The sequence below is a fragment of the Hypanus sabinus genome, chromosome 30 (genome assembly GCF_030144855.1).
Source record: "Hypanus sabinus isolate sHypSab1 chromosome 30, sHypSab1.hap1, whole genome shotgun sequence".
Lineage (NCBI taxonomy): Eukaryota > Metazoa > Chordata > Chondrichthyes > Myliobatiformes > Dasyatidae > Hypanus > Hypanus sabinus.
This window is the reverse complement of record NC_082735.1, coordinates 25,796,319-25,823,258: the sequence shown is the minus strand read 5'-3', so window position 1 is coordinate 25,823,258 and position 26,940 is coordinate 25,796,319. Positions and strand designations below refer to the sequence as shown.

Genomic DNA, 26,940 nt, shown 5'->3' with positions numbered 1-26,940 from the left:
GAAAAATGCACCAGGATGGTAACATGTCCACCACCTCTTCTTCCTCCCCTACACTACTCATCCCCTTCAATATAGTGCCAACGTGCCTAAACATTTAATTCAATTTTATTTTATTTTAGCCTTTTAATTTTAGCCAACTACTAATATCCATAAATATGTATTTACTAAATGCTTGGAAAGGGATGAATTAGAGACAGTCCAAATAAATCAAAGTTTCTGAGGAACGTTACAAAGTTGAAATAATAGGATTTACTGTAACTGGATGTGTTTTCCATAGTTTTTCAACATTTATTTAAAACTTCCACAAAATCTTATTTAGATCAATGTTGAAGTGCCATATGTAATTTCAGGGCATCGAATATAGGGAGGACTAACAACAGAAGTGAGATTTGCACAGAAATCAGGTTGTTAATGATGAGATGAAAGGATTTAAAAATATTACTAATACTTGTGCCTCACTCCTAAAAATGGGATGGGAATTACTTACTTATTGCCCGTTACACCGCTGGCGTTTAGGGCAGCAGTGAAGGTCCTCCATCTCTGGTGGTGTTCAGGGCTTCCTTCATCATGTCAGTAACTTCCACTCGGTTTTCACTACCGTCAGTCATGCAAGTCCCGGGTGGAGACTCAGGAATACTGTCGCACTCAGATGTAGAAAAATTCTTCATTGCTGTTTCCATACAATTCAGGGTTGTTATCCCTGAGCTGAACCCCCGAACCTGGAGAACCAGTGGACCAGTAGTCTGGCCTCTTCCCTTTGACCTGTTTGGTATGGGTGGTCCTACGAAGAGCCAAAGCATGAAGCCCTGACTCCAGCCAGCATAGCTCTCCTGGTCATTGAGACACGCAAGCCTCCAAACCCTACGACAAGGTTGTGGTCCTCTTGGAGTTGCTTGGGGATTGAGTGAGATTAAACCAGGAAAGAATGGACTAAACATCTTGTTACTTTCTCCAGATCCAGTTATGTGCCTTGTGCACTATGGTTAAATTTTTCAAAAGTGCGTTAGTTTAACCACACTTGCTCTTTAGAGTTTTCCTATACAGTACCATGAAGTTGCTTCAGGGCAAGATAAAAACAGAACTGTGAGAATCTGCAATTTAAAAATTACATAAGGGAAAATTAAGTGAAGCAGCTTCACACTTCCCATTTTTTACAATCAATGCATGTTTATTGTTCTGCAGATAATTAAACCATTCAATCATACAGAATTCAGTACAAATTGAAAATACACACCTTCTAGATTCCACTATATTATATTTCAGATTTACAATAGAGTTTCTTATGGCTTTCCCACACAGTGAGAGATCAATTGTATTTAATTCAGCAATTACATACTGATTGGCTGCATAGAGTTTTAATAGTATTTCTACCTGTTCCAATAAGCTCTTCAGATCTTCACTTAATAATGTTATCTATATTATATTAAAAATCCATTACATAAACATATTTCCCCGATTTGTTGGCTTTAATTATACCATTATTCTATACATTAGTGTATAGTGTGTACTGCGTGATCTCAAGAGTGTTTCATCCATTCAGTGTGCAAGGGTCAGCTGGATAGAACCAGCTGATTCCCAACTATGCTATTGAGTGAAGTACTGACTAGGATATAGATATCAGGATTTGTTGAAGGAAATTCAGTGACTTGCCCTTTTTGTAATTTCTCTTTTAATTGACCTACAGGCTTGGGGAGTAAATAGGAATCCTCTCAGAAATATTGCCCTGAAAAGCTAGTCCACTGTTTTTAAAATCGTCCCGAAACTTTTCCGTTTGCAGCTTGCTCTCCTCCCAAAATTCATTACTGATTTCTGTTTTTTTGTGTGTGCGCTTAATATCCTTTTACTGTACTTGGAAACATGAGAAAAGCTGCTGCAGATGTTGGAAATCCAAAGCAACACACACACACACAAACAAACAATGCTGGAGGAACTCAGCAGGTCAGGCAGCATCCATGGAGAAGAGTAAAGAGTCGACGTTCAGTCCCGAGACCCTTCATCAGGTCAGAGACAACTGTTTTCCACAGAGGCTGCCTGGCCTGCTGAGTTCCTCCGGCATTTTGTGTGCTATCCTTTTACATGGAACTCCTGTATAATTATTAACTATTGCTGGTGATGAGGGACAGAGCAATCTCACCACACGCCTGCAGGAAGTGCATCCAGGATGAGGGGAAGATTAAAGAAATAATATTGGAAGAAGTGGGATTGAATTTATGGAATGCTTCATCTTCGCTTCGATAAAATTAATTCGAGAGAAAAGAATGTCGTTGCCAGTCTTTACCACAAGGTGTCGCACGACGCATGGTCTGCATTATTGCTATAGAAACGAATGGGATTTATGGCCTGGTCACTTCGACGACAGACGAACAACTGAAGGGGACACCTACACAAGAGCACTTTCCCCCACCCAACCCCTCTTCTTTCAAATTGCGCTCCTGATATCTCATTGCTGTAGGGCTTAGCCTGCTAACACTTTGCTAATATGGTCGATGGAGATGACTTTTATCACAAAGAAGCATCAACCCGTTATTCTCTGCCTCTGATGTCAATGGAATGAACCTGGAGTTGAGTATAGCCTAATAAGATCACCATCAAGTTCATGTAGCATGGGGAATGGATTTATTGGCTAATGATTATACCCAGCTCCATATGCTCGAATCCAGTGTATGAAATCAATGGAAGTCAGCGAAACCATTGACAAGCACAACATGTAGATTCCTGAGCTCGAGATCAAGGACAAACTTCTCTATAATTAGAACTCATTTATTACAAATTTTGCCTGAATGATATTCCCCTGATTAAGGAATAGCTCTGCGACAATCCAAGAACATTTCACAGGATCATCTCCCACTAGAAGCTTTGTGGTTGAGGTCTTCCAATGAACTTTGCTGAGCTTTCATGTGCATCGTTTGCAATTTTACAATAAATAAATCTTTGTGGTGCACATAAATGGTTTCAGATAATTAGAAGCAGAAATGGGCTCGTGAACCACTTGAGCATTCTCTGCCATTCAAAAAGATCAATTCCAATTCTTGACCTAGCCTTACCTACTTATATTTTTAACCATAACCATTAACATGTTTAACAAAAAAGCAATCAGCTCAATGTCAAAGCATCCTTCCCCTGTTATGGTGTATAACTGATCACAGTATTCCAGTTGTGGCCTAACCAGGGGTCATTTAGCTGTAGGATAACTTCCAACTCCTTGTATTCCAGAGCACAAGATACAAAGTCTGACATTCTATTTGCATTTGATCATTTCCAGCACCTGCTGAATTTTCTGTGGTCAAGAGCACACCATTTTTTTCCCAGAGCCACCCCCACATCTAACTTCTCGTAAATTACAAGATTTCGTTGGCTATTTTTAGTTGCAAAGTGGGTGGCCTTAAACATATCTACACTGAGATTAATGCAAGAGATCCTGCAGATGCTGGGAATCCAGAGCAACACACAAAATGCTGGAGGAACTCAGCAGGTCAGGCAGCATCTATGGGGGGGGAATAAACAGTGGATGTTTCAGGCTGAGACCCTTCATCAGGGCTCATGACTCAGGAGTAGAAATGAAGGATCTTGACCCAAAACGTCAACTGTTTATTCCGCTCCATAGATGCTGCCTGACCCGCTGAGTTCCTGTGACAATTTTGTGTTACATTGAGATTAATTATTTTTCTCCATTTAATGCAATTTGAGGATTCCGTCTATATTATTTACAGGGCTGTCAGCAAAGCTGGACTACAGTTAATTGGGGTAATGCAGTCTAAGCTTTTATTGGCCAGTGACATCACCTGGACAGACTGCCAAACACTGGAAGTAGCAAGACACTCCAGTCCCAATGTCGGACTGAGCTTTTATCCTGACGTGCAATATATCACCCAGCACAAGTGAGATGTCATCGTTTCCGAGAAAAATGCTGCCACTGATTTATCAAATATGTTTTTAAAACAAAGTAAAAAACCAGAATGAAATTCTGAGTAAAAGAGACCTCGCCTGGACACACCATGCAGGGATAGACTTTGCAGGGAGTACTTGTTCAGGGGAGAAGGAAGATCAGGAGACTGGTCTGTTAAGAAGCTGGTCAGAGCTGGTGCATAAGGGTGACAAGTCTGGGAGAAGGGACAAACGTTGGTTGAGTGACGGAACAGAGGGGAGATAGTGAATCTTGGCAGCACTGTGAACTTTGACTAATGGAAACTGGGCAACGAAGGATGCCAACCCACTCTTGCCTGAATTACAGCACCATCTGGATCAGATGGTGAATTCAAGTAATTTATAAGTACTTCTGACAAAAATCACTTCAAAATTGATATTTCATTGTGTTGAAATATCAAAACATGAAACATCAACCTTACAGTACTGTGCAAAAGTCTTAGGCACATAAATATAGCTAGGAAGCCCAAGGCTTTTGCGCAGTACTGTAGTGATTTTATGTATTGCACTGTACTGCTGCAGTAACAAAAATCATGACATTTGTGAGTGATGATAAACCTGATTCTGATATGGGTCTCTATTGTGGACAGAGTGTGAAGGGGGCAGGGAGAGGGAAATCATGGTTGGGAAAAGGGGGAGAGGGAAGCACCAGAGAGATGTTCTGTAACGATCAGTAAACCAATTGTTTTGAATCAACTGACCTTGCCTGGTATCTCAGAGCTGGGTGTGTCTGCACCCACACCACCCCCACCCCTGGCACTCCTCTCTGCCACCTGTCCTACACTCCTCCACCCTGGCCATCCCCAACATCCTTTGCTCCTGCCAGCTTTACAAACTCGCTCTCCACTCCAGGGTGACAAATACAGTACTGTGCAAATACTGTAAATAGGTGCTCAAGTCCTTTCCACAGTACTGCACGTGTCCGATCTGTTTGCAATACATGTTACCTGATTATGCAGGCTAATTATTGTCAACATACTGTACATGTCATTAATTAGCTACATACTTAATGAGGGCAGGTAGGATTAATACAGATAGGTACAATGCCTTGTGCGAACAAGATGGGCATTAGAGGCTATTTCTGTGCTGTACAACTTTATAAGTACCTGTGGAAGCATTATACATATTCAGCCATATCTCTGCTCACATTTCTAGTATATATTAATTTTGTTCCTATTGCTGTATTGAAAATATCCAACGGATCTTGGCTCCAGTACCAGCTGGAAACCTCATACTTCAGACACCGGAGACACTAATGTCAGTGTTGTTCCAAATTTATAGCTCTGCTTGCATTTGAAACACTTCATCCTCTGCTTGCAGTCGTACGAAATGAACATTTGATTGGGCCCGGTTTTTCTTGCACATTCTCTCAACAAGTAAGAGCTGGACTGCACAGACCCTCGATCATTGAAATGAAACACGTGCCGATAAACTCTTCCACATGCTGCACAGAAACAGCAGCATAACCTGCCTTTGAAATTCACGAGGCTACACGATACTATGCTTAGGTAATGCTACCTATGATAGATGACTTTCTAGGTAGTAATTTTTTTTTATGGTCTAGTAGTTTTGGCAATTCAGTCTGCAAATACTGAAACCCAAGTTATTAAGTCCCAGCTTTAACTGCCATTTGTTGTTTTTGGGCAAGTTTGGGAAATACTGCCTTCTGGACAGACAAAGCAATTGCCATAATTAAAGGACCAGTCCTCTGCTCAGCACTATCAAGGATGAGAATTGACTGTAGTCAACGAGAAAAATGCAGATCATTGATACAGGTGCTCCCCAGATTATGAACACCTGACTTGTAAGATCATAAGATGTAGGAGCATGATTAGGCCATTTGGCCCATCAAATCTGCTCTACCATTTCTTCGTAGCTGATCTACTTTCCCTCAGCCCCAATCTCTTGCCTTCTCCCTGTACCCTTCATGCCCCGACTAATCAAAAATCTATCAACCTTGATCAGTGGCATTGATTACAGGCACCATGTACACCTCGACACTCAAAGGGCCGTCAGGATGGGTGAGGATGGGCTTACCAGCTGTTGTGGGGACACAGACAGGTGGGAACAGGGCATTTATATCCCTGGAGCCACACCAGTCAAGAGCTGGGTCAAGCCAAACAGAGCTGGGAATGCTGAACTGATTCACTTGCTCACTGGCACAGCGAGGATGTTTGGCGGCCCATGCCCGCTTGCTCTCCCACCGCCACTCTTTCTGTAACCTCTCCCACATGCTGCTCTTGCTCCTTTCCAACTTACAAAACGGTTTGGATTTTGAACAGTTCGCAAGAATAATTCAAGAATTACAAATAGTTCAGGTATGGAATCTGGGCACTGCCTGTAGTGACTCAAAAATATTTAATAATTGAAAATAATGACAGAAGTAAAAACACCACGTATTTACATAGCACCTTTCAGACCAAGGGTTCTTAATCTTTTCTTTGCCATGGACCCCTTTGGCAGTCTGGTGTAGCCTTAAATATATAAAATAAAATGTATAGGATTACAATATTTTGTATATTTAACAATTTGTGATATTTTTAACAACTGTGATTCCTATTGGTGACAAAGTCACAGGTACCCTTAATGCTACTGTGGTTTGTTGCCTACATTCACCATTGAAGGAAATGCTAAATTTCAGTTAAGGTTAGTGAAAACAAAGATGTTAATTTTTTCCCATCCAAGTTCACAGAAACCCTGGAACCTATCTGTGGATCCCAGGTTAAGGACCCCTGTTTTAGACAGTCCCATGGTGCTTTGTAGTTTAACCAAACCTTACACAGGGTCATACAAGATAATCAGAGCAGATGAGCAACAGCTTGTTGGAAGCAGTACACCTCAGGGAGCGTCTTAAAGATAGAAAGGAAAATGAGAGGTAAAGAAGACTAATGAAGAAAATCCCAAGCTCGAAGCCACAGTAGGTGAAGACAAGTTGACCAGCGGCGGAATGAGCAAACTATCGGTTGCACAAGATTTCAGAGTTCTGTAGGGGTCAGAAGAATTTCCAGAGACGGGGAGGGATTTGAAAGCAGGGATGAAGATGTTTAAATTGAGACGTTGTGTAATCAGGAATTAATGTAGATGGTTGATGAGTGGGGTCTGGGAGAAGGTACGAGCATTGGTTGAGGGACCGCACAGAAGGAGAGGATCTGCTAGGAATGATTGCAAGTACAAAGAGTAGAAAGTGGGAATGTCCTTTTTCAGTTAAGTCTGAAAGTAGTGAATGCATGGACGAGGTTTGAGGTGGGCAGAGTGAGCTGATGTTACAAGAGAAAGTAATAAGCTGTCTTAGCATTGGAAGTTACATACAGGTGGAAGCTTATCTTGGAGTCAAATGGGAGGGGAATGTACTGCTTCAGTTTGATATAGTTACTGAAAGTGGCTTGGAGTTTGTTTGTGCGAGGTTGAAGACTTTCTTCCAACGACTTCCATGGTGTTCTTTGTTTCGTGGCTATCTGGAGAGGTCAAATCTCAGAGTTGTATACATTGATAATAAATGAAACTGCAAACCTTTGAGTAAGGTTTGTGGGCTACCAAAACCAATAACTGTAGTCATACTAGTAGAGGGACAAAACTTCTGCTGATCCAGGATAGGAAGTCAGACAAAGACTCCTCCAATTTAGGGTCAGTGAATGGGTGTAAAAAGATTTTTTTTTGTCATCGGCTGCATTTACGATCAGGTCCTTTGTCGCTCAGAGATAAGAAATAGGAAACAGCCAAGGACAATTCCTTGAGGGCGACCAAAGTTAACAATGCCAACATTAACATTAATCATGTTCAGTAATTAACACTTATTATTGGACAGATAAGAATCAAACCGGCTCTGTGCAGTTTGATGGCAAGGAAGAGAGTGAAGGAAACTTGGAAGAGGAGGAGGAGGAGGAGGCCAACTGAGATTTAATGGTAAACCCATGCATCACACCGGTGACTCTCCCTCATCAGGGTCTTTTAAAACAAACCAGTAAAATGTATATCAACAACAAACTGAAAATATTTACTTTGCTTGACGCGATCAAGGATGATGGAACTCTTAATGAAGACAACCACTGCCCTGCTTATCCTAACAAAGGTAAATTCAAAGCACAAGCCTTTTTTTCTCTCTCTGAGAAAAGCTAAAGCAGTGCTGTCAGGAAAGGTGGAGTAAGTTATGGAAAAATATAGTCAGATAAAGAACAGTCATTTCGCAGATTAGAATGCTGAAGGAAACCTCTGCACCTTGTAACACACAGTTCTTTCTTACTTCAGTCAGACGTATTACTGTTTATATTTAACAGAACATTTTCTGTCTTAGTATGTTCTTACGATGTTGTAAAAAGTGTCATTCCCCCCCCCCCCTTTAATTAAAATGGATTCAGAAAGCCCCAATCTCAGCTGTCCAAGATCTCTGGGGCTTACGAGTGCCCAGGTTGTTTGCCTGACTGGAAGGATTGAGTTGGAAAGGTGACATGGAGTGATAACTTCCTAAAGATCCTGGAATGGACGAGGCAGTTGTATGAATGGTGCTGGAGTTACAGGCTGGTGGTAGTAAGGGTGGGGTAATCTGCGGAGATGCATGGACACTAGTTAGTACTTTGCCAGCTGAGCTCATGTTGGATGGAACACCAGGCAGTGTGCACACTATGTTGGACAGGGCTCTGTGAATAGGAGATGTCAGGCTCGACAGGAGGTTGGAAGGTGTAACATTCGGGAGGTGGCAGTGAGTAGATGGCATCACAGTAGATGCTGTTCTGTCAAGAGGAATTCCCCTCAGAGACGAGTTGGAGTATGCCAGCACCGAGCCAGTAAGGAAGGCTGGATTATGAAAAGAGTCCCTGCAGGATAATTGTGCTCCATCTGCCGGCTGCGGGAACAGTGAGGCTAAGTGATAATGTGGCCAAGTGCAGGCCCGGTGGATCCAGGAGGATGGTGAAGGCTCTATTTCAGACATGTAATTGTTGAGATGAGACACTAGACGGTCCTTAAGTGGATCTGCACCTTCACGGCCTTGAATTTGTTCAAGTGAGCTAAGGTATCTTATGACTTCAGCGAGACACTCTCGAAATCCCATGCTCCTGTAATCCACGGCGAGCAAATGAGGGTCAAAGTAACCTATCAAGGAAATAATTACAGTTAGTCCATAGATGGAAAAGTTCTCAAAGCTTGTTCATTGTTCAATTATTTTACAGTTTAATAATAGACCAACCTTTACAAACTTAAATGTATGCAACTCACAGATAATGCAAACATTATTTACTCTTTTCAGAATGTTCCTATTTATCATTCAAGAAAACATCAATCCAAGAATGGATTCAGGTACACACTCAACGATTCGGGAACAGCTTCTTCCCCTCTGCCACCCGATCTCTGAATGGATATTGAACCCATAAACACTACCTCACTACTTTTTAAGATTTCTATTTTTGCACTACTTAATGAATTGCAGTAAGTGGAATTTTATATATCTATGATTTTTTTTTACTGTTATTCATGTTTTTTTTTCTTTCTGTTACCACATATTGCATTGTACTGCAGCCACAAAGACAACACATTTCATATGCCAGTGATATTATACCTGATTCTGATTACTGTTACTAAGGTGAGCTTTCAGAGACCCAAGTTCAGGAGCCTTGTAAAATTCGGTTACTAAAACACTGAAGACTCAGCGGGTCAGGCAGCATCTCTGGAGAGAAATAAACACCTGATGTTTTAGGCCGAGACCCTTCATATGAGTCAAGACTCATAGGAAGGGTCGTGGATTGATCATTCCTCTCCATAGGTGCTGCCTGACTGCTGAGTTCCTCCAGCATTCCAAGTGTTTTGCTCCGGATTTCCAGCATCTGCAGACTCTTGAATGTTCCTTAGTGAATAAGAGGTGTCCAAGTAGATATTTTGGACCCACTGGGTGTTGTGTTGACCCTAACTTCCAATGACAGCACAAGACAAAAACCCGTATTGATTCTAGTCAATGGTGAAAAGAGATAGGGGGCTGAATTTAGGGGAAAAAAAACTAGAGAAACTAGGATATAGTTTTTAAAGCCCAAAATCGAAGTGATGGGTGGATTTAAAGAAACATTATGCAATGGGAAACAAATACAAGCTCGGTAAATCATGAATCTATCTAGACCTACAGATGACTCATGGAGTAATTTACCACTTTCTGCAGATCAATGAGCAATATATGGGATCAACCAAGTACAGCGTCCACACCAAGGTGAAGCTGTGTTCTGTCCACACCCAGCATGCTGGTGCACGACAGCAAGCAACCTTGCCAGGCTGCCATCATTCCATGCCACGAGACTCTGGACGATCCTCTGTATTTTCTGGCCAAGACAGATTTCCAGCCATGCCCTACTCCCTCAGTGTCACCGAGAGGACGTGGCCACAGTCCTCAGGAGGAGACTTTGCAAATGGATTAGGTGCGTGATGAAAAGAGAGGTCAATTCCGCCCTCAGGACAGCACTTCATTTGACCCCTGGAGGGCGGAGGAAACACGGGAGACTAAAGGCAACTTGGCGCCGTATCATAGAGGCAGAAACGAGGACTCTGAACCACACCTGGGGCACAATAGAAAAGATGACCAAGGACAGAGAGAGATGGAGGACCTTCATTGCTGCCCTAAATGCCAGTGGTGCAACAGGCTGCAACTAAATACTGCAGTGGATGCATTTTCAATCATTAAAATCCATTGAGGCAATGGAGGAAATCATGTTTGTAGACTTTGGTGATGCCACGAGCAAACTGATCTTTCTCCTTCCTACAGCTGGACAATGAAACATGGGAATTGAATAAAGGTTAAAGGTGTACATTTCGATTAAATCGCAAAATGCTGCCATTTATATACTATTTAAAATTATATACATTGCCTTATCATGGTGTCAAAGAGGCCACATAAACCTCAGTTCAGAGTAGCAAAACCTCACTGTTACTCTGCCGCACTGTCTATCAGGAGCTTTTTGAATCAGAATCAGGTTTAATATCACTGACATATGTTAACTTTACGGCAGCAGTACACTGCAATACATGATAATCGAGAGAAAAGTGAATTATGTTATGTACAGTATTTATTAAATATGTAGTGCAAAGAATAGAAATAAATAAAGTAGTGAGATAGTGTTCATGGGTTCAATGTCCATTCAGAAATTGGATGGCAGAGGGGAAGAAGCTGTTCCTGAATCACTGAGAGTGTGCTTTCAGGCTTCTGTACCTCCTTCCTGATGGTAACAATCAGAAGAGGGCATTTCCTGGGTGGTGGGGTCTTTGATGATGGATGCTGCCTTTCTGAGGTACCGCTCCTTAAAGATGTCCTGGATACTAAGGAGGCTAGTGTCCATGATGGAGCTGAAGACACGTTCTATCAACTGTATTTCGCGTTTATGTTACTTCCTATTTGGAGGGGTGACATGGTGGGAATACAGAACGTAAGGCGCTCCACCCCTCCGCTAGCCTGCTGGGCACCCTTGGGCAAGGTGTTGCACCTACTTAGCCGCCGCCACCACCACCCAATCAGGGTGATGTGAGGCCATGGGGGCAGGTGGTGGGTGGTCATTTGAGTAGCCGGTGCATATCACAAGTCCTGGTTATGCCACCACTGACGCCAGGCAGACAATCTCTGAAGAGTACCGATAATGGCTGGTGTCGCCGATCTGGTAAAGACACCGCCCAGAAGGCGGCAATGGCAAGCCACTTCTGTAGAAAAATTAGCCAAGAACAATCATGGTCATGGGGAAGACTATGATTGCATACGTCATATGACATGGTACATAAGGAATAAACATATTTATCATGATATAGATGGAAGCCATGGAGCCCATTAAATTGATACTCTCAGAGAATTCCCATCAGTGTCATTCCCACGCTTATCTCCCAGTAGCCAATTCTCTTTCGACTCCTCCCTGACTTGCAAATCACCCACTTGCCTTAAGGGCAGCTTAGAGTGGCCAGTGAACCTATCAATCCACAAATCTTGGGGACGTGGAAGGGAACTGCAGCACCTGGGCAAACCCCATTCGACCGCAGGGAGGACATGCAGGCTTTGTACAGACAGTTCTGGACGCCAAGATGGAACCTGGTCATTTGAGTGTTCAACATTCACTTGAGGATCTCAACTGTGTTGGAAATGATGCAGCTGAAACACAAGTGTTCCATTGATTCTTTCTCAGAAGGTGACAGATTGTCTCCTTGGTTTGCTTAACCACACTTAGTTCAAATGAAGCTTGGTAACGTTCTAAATTTTCCTCTGGATTGTCAATGTACTTTGATTTAACCTTCAATGATTTCCTTTTCACCCCCATTGCTGGGTCTCTCAGTGAAAGTGCTGTGTTAATTGTAAGGGTCAAATTGTTTGGAATTTCATTGTATACATCCACCAGAGATGAACACAATCCCCTTTGTTCCCAGGTCTAAACTGACACAAGAGATGACAAGCAATTCACCAGCTAACTGATCCTTCAAGGCTTTGCCTTTGATTATGCACAGACAAATACCCTGGACTTGTTTCCACTTATAACAGATACATTCTGGTGGTTCCATTCACCAGCAAATTCTAGACCAACATTTTGGATAAGTCCAGGTACTATTTTTCTTAGAGTAAGAAATTTCATAATGTACATGTTTAAACCCAATAGATGCACCTAATAGATTTATGGAACAGTACAACACAGAAACAGGCCCCTCAGGCCATCTAGTCCATGCTGAACCATTTAAACTATCTGCTCCCATTGATCTGCACTGGGACCATCGCCCTCCATACCCCGACCATCCATGTACCTAGCCACACTTCTCTTAATGGTTGAAATCGAGCTCACATGCACCACCTTCGCTGGCAGCTCATTCCACTCTCTCACGGCCTTCTGAGTGAAGAAGTTTCCCCTCATGTTCCCCTTAACCTTTTCACCCTTAATCACCTGCATTTTTCTGTTTTATAAAGATTTAAAAGTCGAGGTATATTGGCATCTATTGTATGTGCAAAACAAGACTAAAATGTTATGTAAGGATGAGCCTGTGAAGACCAACTTCAAAGAAAAAGTTAGAAAAAGTTTTGCACAAAGTCAGGCTTAAATTTATTTCAATAATTACTTTTTGTTATATTGTCAACCTACCAAAATTCCATGCGTATTTTATTCTGACAATTGACAGTTTGGGCTTTTATTTTTGCAAAGAAAGACATTTCAGAAATTAATTTTGTTTTGCTTCCCAAAATACGCTAGTTGCCCTTCCATCCTGTCAAAATGATTTTGAAACCTTTAGAATTTTAGGCATCTTGTGTGCACTTTAAGTCGCATCAGTGAATTTTTAACTTTTAATGAGCAACTGATTTACATTTTAAATTAATATTAAATTATTAAAATTTAATTTGTAACATAAGGCAATATAAAACGGAAATCGTTGAAGCCATTCATTTATTTTGGTTGTGCTTCAGTATTTTAATAAACCTGTACTATTCATTTGGGTAGCGGGATGGAGATGCGTCTCTACCAAAGGGGGTGCAAGTCACTTGTAGGCTGCAGGGATCCCCAGAAAACACCTCCTAAATATGTCCTGTTCAGTTTAAAAAGTAGCTAACTTTTTGGTCTATATATCTGTCAGAGTCAAAGTACAGCACAGGACTGGGCTGTTCAGACCAGTTTGCTCCAAACCATTTAAAATGCCTGCTCCCACTGACTTGCATCAGACCACACCCCTCCATTCCTCTACCATCCATGTACCTTCCCAAACTTTTTTTTTAAAAAAGTTGAAATTGAGTCCACTAGTGCTGGCAGCTCATTCCACACTCTCACTATCCTCTGAATGATGAAGTTTCCCCTCATGTTCCCCTTAAACTTTTCACCTTTCACCTTTAACCCATGACCTCCATTTGAAAGCACGCTTAGGCTTTGAAGTCATGTTGTCATCGAGAAATAAGTGAAGTGCAGCAAGTCTCTGCACCTGTTGTTGAAGGGGAAACAAATAAGAGAATATTTAAATTGAGGCATTCGCTCAGGGTGGGCTGGAATAACCAGATTTAGAGGTAACAAGGGCAAAGGTGAAAGGGCTGGAGGAAGGTAGTAATGTGAAATAATTATTCTTCCTGATGCTGTAAATATGAAATTGGATGTCTGTCTTTGGGGGAAATTATGGTACAAAGCTTATGCACTGCCCGATTCAACTTCAGACAATTTTAAGCGAGAGAAAGAGACCGATAAGGTGAGTGGAGAATGGGGTCTGGGATCGGGATCAAAGACAATATACTGTATACCTAGAATAAATTTCTGATTAAGTACTGTGTCTGGGAAAAGCTGTCAAGCAACATAGATGCAGAAGAGACCTTGAGAAAAGGGCTGGTGAATTAGAAATGGTTGCCAGAAGCATAAATGGAAGCACAAGTGGGTGTGCAGCGGTTCAAGAAGGCAGCTCATCACCACCTTCTCAAGGGCAACCGGGGATGGGCAATAAATGCTGGCTTAGTGGGGGGGGAGCACCCACATCCTTAAATTAATAAATTAAAAAGTGACCATGGAAACTGGATTCTCTTGCAAAATACAAACTGACAGAGAGACTCAGTAGGTTAGGCAGCATCTGTGGGAGGAAGGGAATAGTTGGCTGCTTATTCCTCTCCACCAATGCTGCTTGACCTGCAGAGTTCCTCCAGTACTCTGTGCATATTGCTCTGAATTTCCAATACCTGCAGAACCTCGTGTGTTAACCTGGGCTCCATGGATCCCTTGGTTAATGATAAAGGCCCACAGTATTAGAAAAGGTTGGGAACCTCTGTATTACAGCATATTTGATGTTTGGGTCCAAATGCGAGAGGTCAGGACTGAGAGAAAGACGACATAAGCGGGGTAAAGATGTGAAGGAAAGGGACCAGGTAGGAGCTGGCAAGTGATAGGTGGATCCGGGCAAAGAGTAGGTGGAGCAAAGTAGGAGAAGGAAGGTGAAGATGGTGACAGATGCTGAGAAGTGATACATAGAGCTAAGAGGACTGCCGATGGTGGACTTTGGTAAGAAAGGAGTGCAAAGTGAAAAAGATGCTAGGCAGAGGGGAACACGAGCACGAGGGGTTAAGGGAGCCAGTGGGTTGAATTTGTGGGCGAGGAAGGGGAAAGCACCATGAAGGTGGGGGTGGGGTTTGAAAAGAAGGGGATGTGAGAGAAAACCTGGCTGCATCAGAAGAATAGAGAGAGGAATAAAGGGGAAAGGGGAAAAGCACAACCTGATATTTTCAGACGATGTTGCTGAGGTGTGACATTTGGTTGAGAAATAGGCAGGGGCCAAAGATCATCCCTGGGGATGGTGTGGGACTGGGGAAAGAGATTTCTGCCAAAGATTATTAATCATGGCTGAACACACAAGGGTAAATTTAGAGGAGAGTTTTCTCACCGACTGACGCAATGGTGGCTGTGAATTGGAGGAGGGAACTTTGAACAACTGTGAAAACACAAGAGGTTCTGCAGATGCTGGAAATCCAGAACAACACACACAAAATGCTGCAGGACCCCAGCAGGTCACAGGCAGCATCTGTGAAAATGAATAAACAGTCGACGTTTTGGGCCGAGACTCTTCATCGGGACTGGAGAGGAAGGGGGAAAGAATAAAAGTTGTGGGGGGGGGGGGGAGAGAGAGAGGAGGAGGAGGACAACTAGAAGGTGACAGGTGAAGCCAGGTGGATGGGAAAGGTAAAGGGTGGGAGAAGGAGGAATCTGATAGGAGAGGAGAGTGGACCACGGGAGAAAGGGAAGAAAGGGACCCAGGGAGAAGTGATAGGCAGTGGAGAAGTAGTGGTAAGAGGCAAGAATGGAGAATACAAGGAGGAAGGGGGAGGGGGAAGGAAAACCACTATACAAAGCACGGCAGGTAGGCTGAGAAGGATAAGGAAAATTAGATGATCATAAACACGGTCACATAGAAATTTGGAAATGATTCTAAGGACATTCATCTGTAACTTTTTCATTGGCTGCATTAGGAGGTCCCTTGAACAAAGATTCAACAATTTATCTGATTTTAGAAGGAATATTAAATGTTCAGTAGGTTTCTGTGAGAACATAAGAAATAGAATCAGGAGAAAGCCATTTTCTCTCTGTACCTACTTGGGTTATTCAATAAGATATTGGCTAATATTTTATCCCAGCATTAACTTCCTGAACTATCCACTAAGAGCCAAAAAATTTATCCATCATCAGCTTTGAAGATGCCATCAGATATAGGAGCAGATTTAGGCCATTTGGCCCATTGAGTCTGCTCTGCCATTTCATCATGGCTGATCCATTTTCCCTCTCAGCCCCAATCTCCTGCCTTCTCCCCGTATCCCTTCATTGCCTGACCAATCAAGAATCTATCAACCTCTACCTCAAATATACCCAATGACCGAGCCCCTGCAGCTGCCTGTGGTAGCGCAGTGGGGTAGCTCAATGCCTTACAGTACAGGTGACTGGAGTTCAATTCCCACCACTGCCCATAAGGCAGTGTACCTGTGTACCTTTTGTACCTGTGGCTGCTCTGGCTTTTCCCACAGTCCAAAGATGTACCAATTGGTAGGTTAACTGGTCATTGCAAATTGTTCTGTGATTTGGCCAGGATTAAAACAGGGATTGCTGGGTTGTGTAGTTTGAAGGGCTGGAAAGGCCAATTCTGTGCCACATCCCACTAAATAAATAAATTCCACTTACTCACCACTGTCTGGCTGAAGAAATTCCTCCTCATCTCCATTCTAATAGGATAACGCTTTAGACTGAGGCTGTGTCCTCTGGCCAGAGTCCCCCACCAGTAGATACATCACCTCCGCATCCACTCTATCGAGGGCTTTCTACATTTGATAGGTGTCAGTGAGATTGCCTCTCATTCTTCTGAATTCCAGTGAGTACAAGCTCAGCCATCAAACGCTCCTCATATGACAAGCCTTTCAATCCCAGAATAATTTTTGTGAACCTCCTTTGAACCCTCCCCGATGTGAGCACACGCTTTCATAGATAAGAGGCCCCAAAGCCACTTACAATACACCAAGTGAGGCTTCACCAGTGCTTTAATAAAGCCTCATCCTTGCTTCTACATTCTAGTGAGAGTCGTTGAGCCTACACAGACTTCTTTGGTGAAGAATTCCAAATATTTCCAAATTATTGCTGTTACTACAAGGAAAATGTACACAATGAACAGTGAATAATTGATTTTATATCAGCTTGCTCTCTGCAAGTAGGCTTCTGGGTTTGCCAAGGAGATTGAGGAAAACGAGGCTCCCTGCCCCCGTCTTAACTGCATTATACAGGAACACCATTGAGAGCGTCCTGACAAGTTGCTCATCTGGTCTGGGAGCAGCCGAGCATCAGACTGGAAGTCCCTATGAAGGACTGAGAGAATGACCAAGAGGATCATAGAGGGTCTCCCTACCATCCATCAGGGACATTTATCAGGAGTGCTGTGTATGCAGAGCCGTTGGTATTATTAAGGAACCCACCCCTCCATCCAGCATCCTCTTTGACTTTCTACCATCAGGCAGGAGAGTCTGATGCATAAAGACAAGAACGGTCAGGATGGGAAACAGTTTCTTCCCTCAGACCATAAGAGTTCTGAACTCTGTGCCGCATTGCATTTGAAAGTACCACTGGTTAATCTGTTCCTTACAGTATTTAATTTATGCACTTTAGTTTGTTGTTTATGTGTGCTTTATATCTAGATTTTTGTCCTTATTTTCTTAAGTTATTGTGTGTTACATGTGTGTATGTGTACTACAATGGTTACACTGTTGTTTGGAGAAAAGTCTCGTTTGATGGTATACGTGTATATAGTCAAATGACAATAAACTTGACTTGATTCTTTGGTAATTTGTAAATTTATGAAGTACTTTGGGATGTCCTACCATCACAAAAAGCATTATTTCAATGTCGATTATTTACTTCTTAAATGAATGTTACTAATTTAGCCCAGCCCGGTCACATTTATTTAGTTCACTAGTGATAACCCTTTTAGATCAATGACTGAACAGGGACATTAAAGCCAAATCACAAACAAGAGAGAATCTGCAGATGCTGGAAATCCAAGCAACACACACAAAATGCTGCAAGAACTCAGCAGGCTAAGCAGCATCTATGGAAAAGAGTAAGACAGCCGACGTTTCGGGCTGAGACCCTTCATCAGAACTGGAGAAAAAAAAGATGGGAAGCCAGAGTAAGAGGTAGGGATAGTGGGGGAATAAATACAAGGTGATAGGTGAAACCAGGAGGAGGGCAGGGGGCGAAGTAAAGAGCTGGGAAATTGATTGGTGAAAGGCCTACAGGGCTGGAGAAGGGGAAATCTGACAGAAGACTAAAGGGCATGGAAGAAAGAAAAGGGGGAAGGGGCACCAGAGGGAGGTGGTGGGCAGGTAAGAAGATAAGGGAGGAGAGAGAAATGGGAATGGAGAATGGCGAGAGAGGTGGGGTGCTGTTACTGGAAGTTTGAGAAATCGATGATCAGGTTGGAGGCTACCCAAATGGAATACAAGGTGTTGCTCCTCCAGCCCGAGTAAGGTCTCATCCCAACAGTGGAGGAGGCCGTGGACTGACATGTTGCCATGGGAATGGGAAGTAGAATTAAAATGGGTGGCCATTGGGAGATCCCGCTTCTTCTGGCAGATGGAGTGTAGGTGCTCGGCAAAGCGGTCTCCCAATCTACATCGGGTTTCACTGATATACAGCAGGCCACACTGGGAGCACCGGACCCGAACAGAGTCACGGGTGAAGTGTCGCCTCACCTGGAAGGACAGTTTGGAGCCCTGAATGGTGGTGAGGGAGGAGGCATGGGGGCAGGTGTAACACTTGTTTCACTTGCAAGGATTAGTTTATCCACTGCCACGATGATGTCACATTTGGGTTAGAGGAGCAATGTTATATTTTGTCTGGGCACCCTCCAACATAGATTCCTCAAACTTCTGGTAATGGGCCCCTCCCACTCACCATTCCCACTTTCTATTTTCCTCTCTCACCTTACCTGCCCATCAACTCCCTCAGGTGCTCCTTCCCCTTTCCTTTCTTCCACGGTCTTCTGTCCTCTCCTTTCAGATTCCGCCTTCTCCAGCCCTTCATCTCTTTCACCAATCACCCCACCCCTTCCCAGTTTCACCCATCGCCTACCACCTTGTATTTCTTTTCCTCCCGTCCCCTCACCTTCTCACTCTGACTTCCCATCTTTTTTCCCCTCCAGTTCTGATGAAGGGTCGCGGCCCACAGCACCAACCGTTTATTTCTTCCACAGAAGCTGCCTGGCCTGCCGAGTTCCCCCAGCATCTTGTGGTGTGCCGTATTGAAGTCAAAGTTGAGTTTATCGTCCTAAGCACAACTCCATGTATGCACAGGTGCAATAAAAAGCTTATGTGCAGCAGCATCTTAGGCACATGGCATCAGATATGCAGCATTCACAAAGCATAAATATAAATTATACACATTTTTACAAGAGAGACCACAAATAAAGAAAAAAAAGTCCGTTTTAGTAAAAGTTCATTTTTAAAAATATATATAAAGAAGCACTTTATTAAGGACACATGATCCAAATTCCAGAGAGCCCTGTGGAGAACTTATAAAGCAATTTACTGAAATCTGCTCACTTTAAATAAAAATGCTTCAGTTAATCTCATTTCTTATTTGATGACTTGTGGCTTTTAACCCAGGTTTTATGACTTATTGATATACATCTACCATCAGAGAACATAAAATCTGCTTGTTCATCACGCAGTCTTTCTTCACAGAAAGTTTTGTGCAAAAAAAAAAGTATTTTGGTTCATAGGAAGGCTTGCCACAAAAAAGCAGCCACAAATTTGCAACTAGAAGTTTCTAGAACCACAGAGTCATCGATTCCATGCCAGGTTTCAGGGAAGTAATTTCATTATTTTAATTCTCCTGCCTTTTCCATTCAGCATTGCATATTATTTCCTCTCAAATATTTATCCAACTCCTTTTCAGATTCTTTGATTAACTCTATTTCAATCACCCTTACAGTCATTGGGTTCAAGACATTAACAGTCTCTATCCTGCATAAAGACCTTTTTCCCTGAATAAAGACTCAAAGCCCCTCAGTCCTTGAACCACCTGCTGATTGAAGTGTTCTTCTACTTAAACAGTTTAAACCAGCCATGACCTTGTGTATATTTCATCAAATCCCAGTTTAAACCTCTTCAGAAAGAACAACCCAGCTTTTAACTTGCAGCGGAAACTTTTGGGCATCAGAACCAAAGTCACATAGAATCATTATAGTTCATACATAACACTGTAAAGCTGGCGGCCCCAACTGTTTTTATGTCATGGACCCCTACTATTAACCAAGGAGTCCGTGAACCCTAGCTTGGGAACCCCTGCCATAAAGGAATAAGTATAATTATAAGCATTTAAACAACAATACTTAAATACCATTTCATCCAGTCAAGGGCTAGATCCCACTCTGACCTCAGCTATAGTCTGAAATAACCTGAAGGCATGAATTAATGCTACACTGCGACTTGATCTGAATGTGATGAAATAATCTTTAATATTAAGGAGAATGATAAATTTCCAACCGCTTTATGGTCTCCAGAAAACGGAGAGGAACTTACGAAAAAGTAAGAGTGGGGGACATCATAGACACAAGAGATTCTGAAGGTGCTGTAAATCCAGAGCAATACACACAAAATGCTGGCGGAACTCAGCAGGTCAAGCAGCATTCGTGGAAACAAATGAACAGTCGACGCTTCAGGCAGGCTGAGGCCCTTCGTCAGGATTGGAAAGGAAGAGGGGAAATGCCAGGAGAAGGTGGGGGAAGGGAAGGAGGACAAGCTGGAAGGTGATGGGTGAAGCCAGGTGGGTTTGGGGGGGGGGGGGGGAAGAAGATGACACCAGAAGCTGGGAGATAAGTGGAAAATGTAAAAGGGCTGGAGAAGAAGGCATTTGATAGGAGAGGAAATGTGGACCATGGGAGAAAGGAGGAGAGGCACCGGGGGAGGCAAGAAGAGGTAAGAGACTAGAATGAGGAATTTAAAAAGAGGGAACAAGGAGGGGGGAAAATTACCAAAAGTCAGAGAGGGATACACGATGCCCTACAAGACATCTTTAAATGCGAAATACCCTTAGAAAGTAAGACCACATATTTTGGGTATATACCTCAAGAATGGTTAAAAAGAGATAAAAAAAAAGTAAAAAGACTCTTACTAGGAAATGGTTATCACAGGAGAGCCCAACCTTAAATGCATGGATGGAAATTACAATGGACATTTACAAAATGGAGAAGATAACAGCATCTGTAAATCATAAGTTGGAATAATTTGATTCATACTGGGAAAAATGGTTTAACTACATAACACCTCAAAGGCCTGATTTTATCCTCACAAATCAATGACTATGTTGTAAAAAAAAAATCACTCCCTACTTGTACATAGTTTTCTCCTTTCTCTTGTTCTTTCTTTCCTTTCTTTTCTATAAGTTTATACCGCAGATAAATAGTATGTGGAGATTTGTGGCATATATAACTGATATATATATGTACAATATCTGAAATACATCTTATGGAAATGCTTGTTTGATGATGAACCAATAAAAAATAAATCACAGAAAAAAGTCAGGAAGATTGATACACCGCATATAGTAGACGACCCATACAAATTCGCAGGTGAAGTGCTGCCTGCCCCTGGAAGGATTGTTTGGGGCCTTGAACAACGGTGAGGGTGGGGTTGTATAGGCAGGGGTGGCACTTTGGCTGTTTTCAGGGGGAAATGCCAGGAAGGAGATTGGTGGGGAGGGATGAATGGACAAGGGAATCATGGAAGGAACGATCCCTGCAGAAAGTGGGGGCGGGGGGGGGGGGAATAAAGCTGTGTTTGGTGGTAGGGTCCCCTTGGAAGTGGCAGAAGTTTTGGAGAATGACATGCTGGATGCGGAGACTGATGGGGCTGTGGGTGAGGGCGAGGAACCCTATCCCGAGAGGTGGCGGGGAGATAGGGTGAGAGCCGATGAACGGGTTGCAGGTGAGGGCAGCATCAAAGCCTCACCTTTGAAGGAGGAGAACACCTCTGACGTCCTGGAAAGAAGTGCCTGGGAACAGATGTGGCGGAGGAGGAGGAACTGAGAAAGAGAAATGGCATTTTTACAGGAGGCAGGGTGTCAAGATAGCTGTGGGAATCAGTAGGTTTATGAAAGATATCGGTAGACAGCTTGTCTCCAGTGACAGCGACAGAGAGATCTCGAAAGGGGAGAGAGCTGTCAGAAATAGACCAAGTGAATTTAAGGGCAGGGTGGAAACTGGAGGCAAAGCTGATGAAATTGATGAGCTCAGTATGGACGGGGCATGCAGATTATCAGCCTGCCTCAACTTCTGTATGATAATTGCTGATCTGCCCCTTCTCCTCTTCTGTGCCTATTTTCTGTAGTCCTCAATTCCCTGATCTTCCAAAGATTCATCTCCTCAGTCTGTGAAGACCCTAATGATCTAGCATCCAGAACTATCTGGAGATAGGAATTCCAGAGATTCAGCACACTCTCCAAGATGGTCCTGCATATCTCGGAATATAATGACAGCTCCCTAATCCCGTAATCACATCCCTTTTTTAAAAAAAAAATAGACCTGGTAAGAGCACTAGAGAGCAATGTCCCACTCATGGAAACATTTCAACATTATCAAGTCATACCTCCTCCTCATAAGAACCTACAGAAATTTTAACATAGCAATAGCATTGCAGACAAAACAAGTCTGATACATTTAGTTTTCAAATGAATAAAGATGTTATATCTCAGTCTTACCTTTACCCCCCGTTGATCGGAGCAATTTCAGGTGATCCACAGTCATTTGCAGGATCTCAGCTTTTTCCAACTTCGATGATCCCTGTGTAATGGAATAATGGAACAGCTGTTTGTGAATATTAATAGTAATGTGCTTTATTGATGAGAAGCAGATTCAACTACACTGAATGGTCTACAAATGAGTCAATATTCACGTCAGGGAGTAAACAAGTGAGCTACTGAATAAATAAAGAACTGAATTTGACTTTGTGCCTTTCTAATAGTGGCACAGCTCTGATCCTTATGGAAGGCAGAAATATCTTTCACAATAATGTTCAAAACAGTCATTGATTATGAACAATATTCTGGTAAATTCTTCAACAATAACAACAACAACTCTTCAGGGCTCAGGGGAATATTGGCCAAATGGAGGAAATTGGGGGTAGCTGGGTAAACAACATGGTCAGCATAGAATTGTTGGGCTGAATGGCCCGTATTCATGAGTCATACAACTCAGTCACAGTAGTACGACTCTGACTCTATAGTGAGAGGGAGTATTGTCGTTCCTCTCCGCGCCTTGTGGCGCATCGGGCAGCATCCTTGCCATTTCTTTAGCACTTTGGTCTGTTTTTTTTTATGAGGTCAAGTTGCCAGCTTGACGCTCAGCCTGGCACAGATGGAAAGTGGTTAAGGGGCCCGTCAGATTCAAACCTGGGGTCACTCACCTACAAGTCTGGTGCGGGATGCCACAACACTACCAGCCGACTATGAACAAACATATACTGAGTTTATAAAATAATGTTTGAAATTGAGGAGTGAACTACAAGAGTATATTTGGTAGAAATAAATATTTAAAAATGAACACTGTGACAATGAAACCACAGGCTGATCTTGATATAAGGAAATTGGTCCCTTGAGCTTCAAGTTAGTGACAGCTGGATTACATAAGTACATGAAAGACTGCTAAAGCTTTCAAAAGCCAACTGCAGACTTATGAATCAGTACACTATATGATATATGGATCGCTGGAAAAATAACCTTGATGGGTTGGGCTGGCTTTACAAACATAAAGTGAACAACTAGATAAGCAAAATTAGTTCAGCAGTATTTGAAAACAAAATTCAAATCCAAATGCTCGAAATTTTAAATAAAACCAGAAAATGCTGGAAAAGCTCAGCAGGTCAGGCAGCCTCTGTGAAAAGAGAGACAACCAACATTTCAAATCTGTATAATATTTGCTCGTTCTTATATTTTGATATAAACATAGTTATGGCAATTTAAAAGCCAAAATGCAACATTTGTGTTGCAATTGGCCAAATCTCCATGGTAGATTACACCGAAGATTCCTTCTGCAGCAGACACAAGGATAAATTGTGAATTGTTCCATTGTAGAGAGTGCCAAAAAATGCTGTCAACTCCCTTAACCAGGAGAAAGCATTGCAGAGGTATGTTTAAAAGCTTGTCCAGAATATTTCAAAGTTATTGTCCATTCAAGGGCAGCTTTCTGGGCGGTCCTTTCCGGAGTGATCAGGCCATGTCTAAATATAAAAGTTTGCAAAGTTCTTTTGGTAGGATCAATTCATCCCCTTACAATGTCACCTACTGGAAACTGACATTTGATTGCTGTGACACTGGACTGTGTTTGGTTTCCATTTTTGGAACATCGCTTGACAGCATTGTGGGAATACAAGTATTACAACTCCTCCTACAGACTATATTGAAATGGGGCCAGAATTTCATAAAAGTATATATTATCTTTGATAGTGTGACGTGTTGCTCTCAAAATCGTACAGCATCACTAAGGAAATCTACAGTCCTCTGTTACCCTCCTTTGTGTGATCCAGGAAACTTCCTATGGAAATTGTACTGTGCCATTGTGCAGTGTGATGTATTATCTTGTAAACATCATGAAGCCTTTTTATACTATCAGAGCTTTCTGAAGAATTAATACAAAAGTTACCCTTCCAAATCTAAGTATTTTGCACAAGGATGAACAATTCCAATGGGGACTGGATTTTAAAGATCACATTTCTTCAGTTTATCAATTACCTGCTTTTCGAAAGCTGTTGGGACCAAACGCCTCAGTTCACATAAACTGTTATTAATCCTGTCCCGCCTTCTTTTTTCAATAATCTGTAAGAAAAATATTTAAGTGGTTGAATTAAACCCAAGCTGCATTTGCCTTTCAGAAATAACTGTTTCACCACTTACTCCACGCCTCTTCTTCCGTGCCAGAATGTGGGACGTTGTAGTTGGTGAACTTGATCGAGTCACAGGGCTGAAAACGGAGAAAAACTTATGTTAATGTCTACATATTTGTGTTACAAGACAAATGGGCAACTTTCTATCAAATAAATACCGATGCAAGGATAATAATGTCTTTGTAAAATAATTATAGGATGTTTTAACCCTTCGTGTGTTGTTAAGATATTTTAAACTGTCACCAAGATATCCCAGAAAACGAATACACTGCAAATGCTGGAAACCTGAAAGAAAAGCAGACGTTTCTGCTGACCTTTAACCTCCAAGAGGACCACATCCTTGTCAGAGGGTTTGGGGGCTTGCATGCCTCAATGACCCGGAGAGCAATGTTGGCCGGAGTCAGGGCCTTGTGCTTGGACTCCCATGCCAAACAGGTCGAAGGGCAGAGCCCAGACTAAGAGTGGCCCGCCCGTCCTCCAGATTCCAGAGGGTTGGGGGGGGGGGTTCAGCTCGGGGCTAGCAACCCTGATTTGTAAAACTGTTAGGGAAGCAGCAACGAAGACTCCTTCTGCATCTGAGTGCGACAGTGTTCCCGAGCCCCCACCCAGGATCTGCATGTCTGACAGGAGTGAAAACCGGGAGGAAGTTACCGGCACAATGAAGGAAGCCTTGAACACTGCCGAGATCAAGACCAATATTGGTTTTGGCCAAGGACAGGTAGAGATGGGGGACCTTCATTGCTGCCCTGAATGTCAAAGGCGTAACAGGCAGTAGTTAGTTAATAAAATCAATCATTCCAGATTTCTGACCCACCAGGGGTGATTGATATGTTCATGGCCTAAGGTAGGAGTCAATTTTAGAAAACCTAGCACATTTATTTTTCAACATAGTCCCCTCCTACATTTACACACACAGTCCAGCGGTCGTGGAGCATATGGATCTTGGACCTCCAGAAAATGTCCACAGCAGGGGTGGTTGATAAGTTCGTGGTCCAAGGTAAAAGGAGGCGAGTTATACAGCTCTCATTACATGCACTTGCAGGTCAACTGAGTGAATATGCAGAAAGTTTAAAGTTAATAACTGCTCTCCTTCTACCCCTCGTATCAGAAAACACCTGTCCCGTGAAGAAAGTGAGATTGGGCTAGATCAGAGAAGGACAAGAAAGTGAAACAAGTAATCGTTACTCACCAGTAGTATTCCTCTCTTCCAACGTCTATTGTCTCCTCCAGGTCACTGTCCGAGGTGGTTTCATCATAGAGTCGCTTCATTGTGTTAATATTTTAAAACCGATACACTGTATGTAGACTGTAATAGCGAGTGTTGTGTAATCCGGCAACACACAGGTAAGGATTGAACTGGAGGCTTCCGCCTACCCTGCGCTCCTGAACCTTTGATGGGGCAAGTTTATGTCAATTCTGGGAACGGGGTAGCTTGCTGGATGCTGTCGGAACTCCGACCGCGTGGATGCTGTTGCGTTCGCGCTGAAAGTGATGTGGCCGCGGGGGCGAACGGCTGGGCTCCGGGCTAACGCCGCGCTCACCCTGGCACCGCGTTTGGGAATACGAGTGCGGTGTCCCGGCCTCTCGGTGTCCACCAGCGCGCTGCTCCCAGCCGGGGAAGCGATGACTCGGGCTTGCCTGTAGCTGCTGGTTTTCTTCCCCCGCGAGATACTTCCTGCGGTTTGATTGCTCTCATGTGGTCCCTTTGATTTAACGTCTCTTTCTGACCGAGTCTCTCTGGCTTTCTCCCAGATTTCAGACGCCTGTCCGTCTCCCTCCCTCTTCTATCGCCTCCACTGGGTCTGCGTCTGTCTGTCTTTCGCGCTCTCTCTCCTTTCCCTGTACACCCTAAAGGCGGTTGAGTAACCCCTCCTTTCACCTCTTTGACCCCCTCTCTCTCCCCTCCGGTACCCTCCGCTTTCGGTAATGGCCTGGTTTCGGTCACCGGGACCACACTGGAGGTGCTGACAGCCAGCCTCTCACCTGGTCGGCAGGTGAGGGAGTTGTCTTGACGGCTGATACGCGAGAAGGGGAGAGAGCAGCCGGAGATCCGTGACTTCCACCAGCACCTGTTGGAGAGAGACCACGCCCTAGACACACAGACACCCCTCTCCACCCGCTGCTCAAAGCCGGACAGCGCCGGGACTCCC

General features: G+C 43.1%; 2 protein-coding genes across 3 annotated transcripts in view; one reads left to right on the top strand and one right to left on the bottom strand.

Moving 5' to 3' along the window:
* Positions 1 to 26,940, top strand: part of zbtb8b (zinc finger and BTB domain containing 8B) — a 317,365-nt gene that overhangs the window by 116,498 nt on the left and 173,927 nt on the right. The window lies entirely within an intron of this gene.
* Positions 1,178 to 26,940, bottom strand: LOC132383462 (hairy/enhancer-of-split related with YRPW motif protein 1-like). The gene is made up of 5 exons (XM_059954441.1): positions 25,980 to 26,940; positions 24,801 to 24,867; positions 24,639 to 24,722; positions 22,611 to 22,692; positions 1,178 to 9,012 (listed from the first exon to the last, which is right to left on the bottom strand). Exons 1-5 carry the CDS (start codon positions 26,057 to 26,059, stop codon positions 8,276 to 8,278), a joined length of 1,050 nt encoding a protein of 349 aa, XP_059810424.1. The 5' UTR covers positions 26,060 to 26,940; the 3' UTR covers positions 1,178 to 8,275.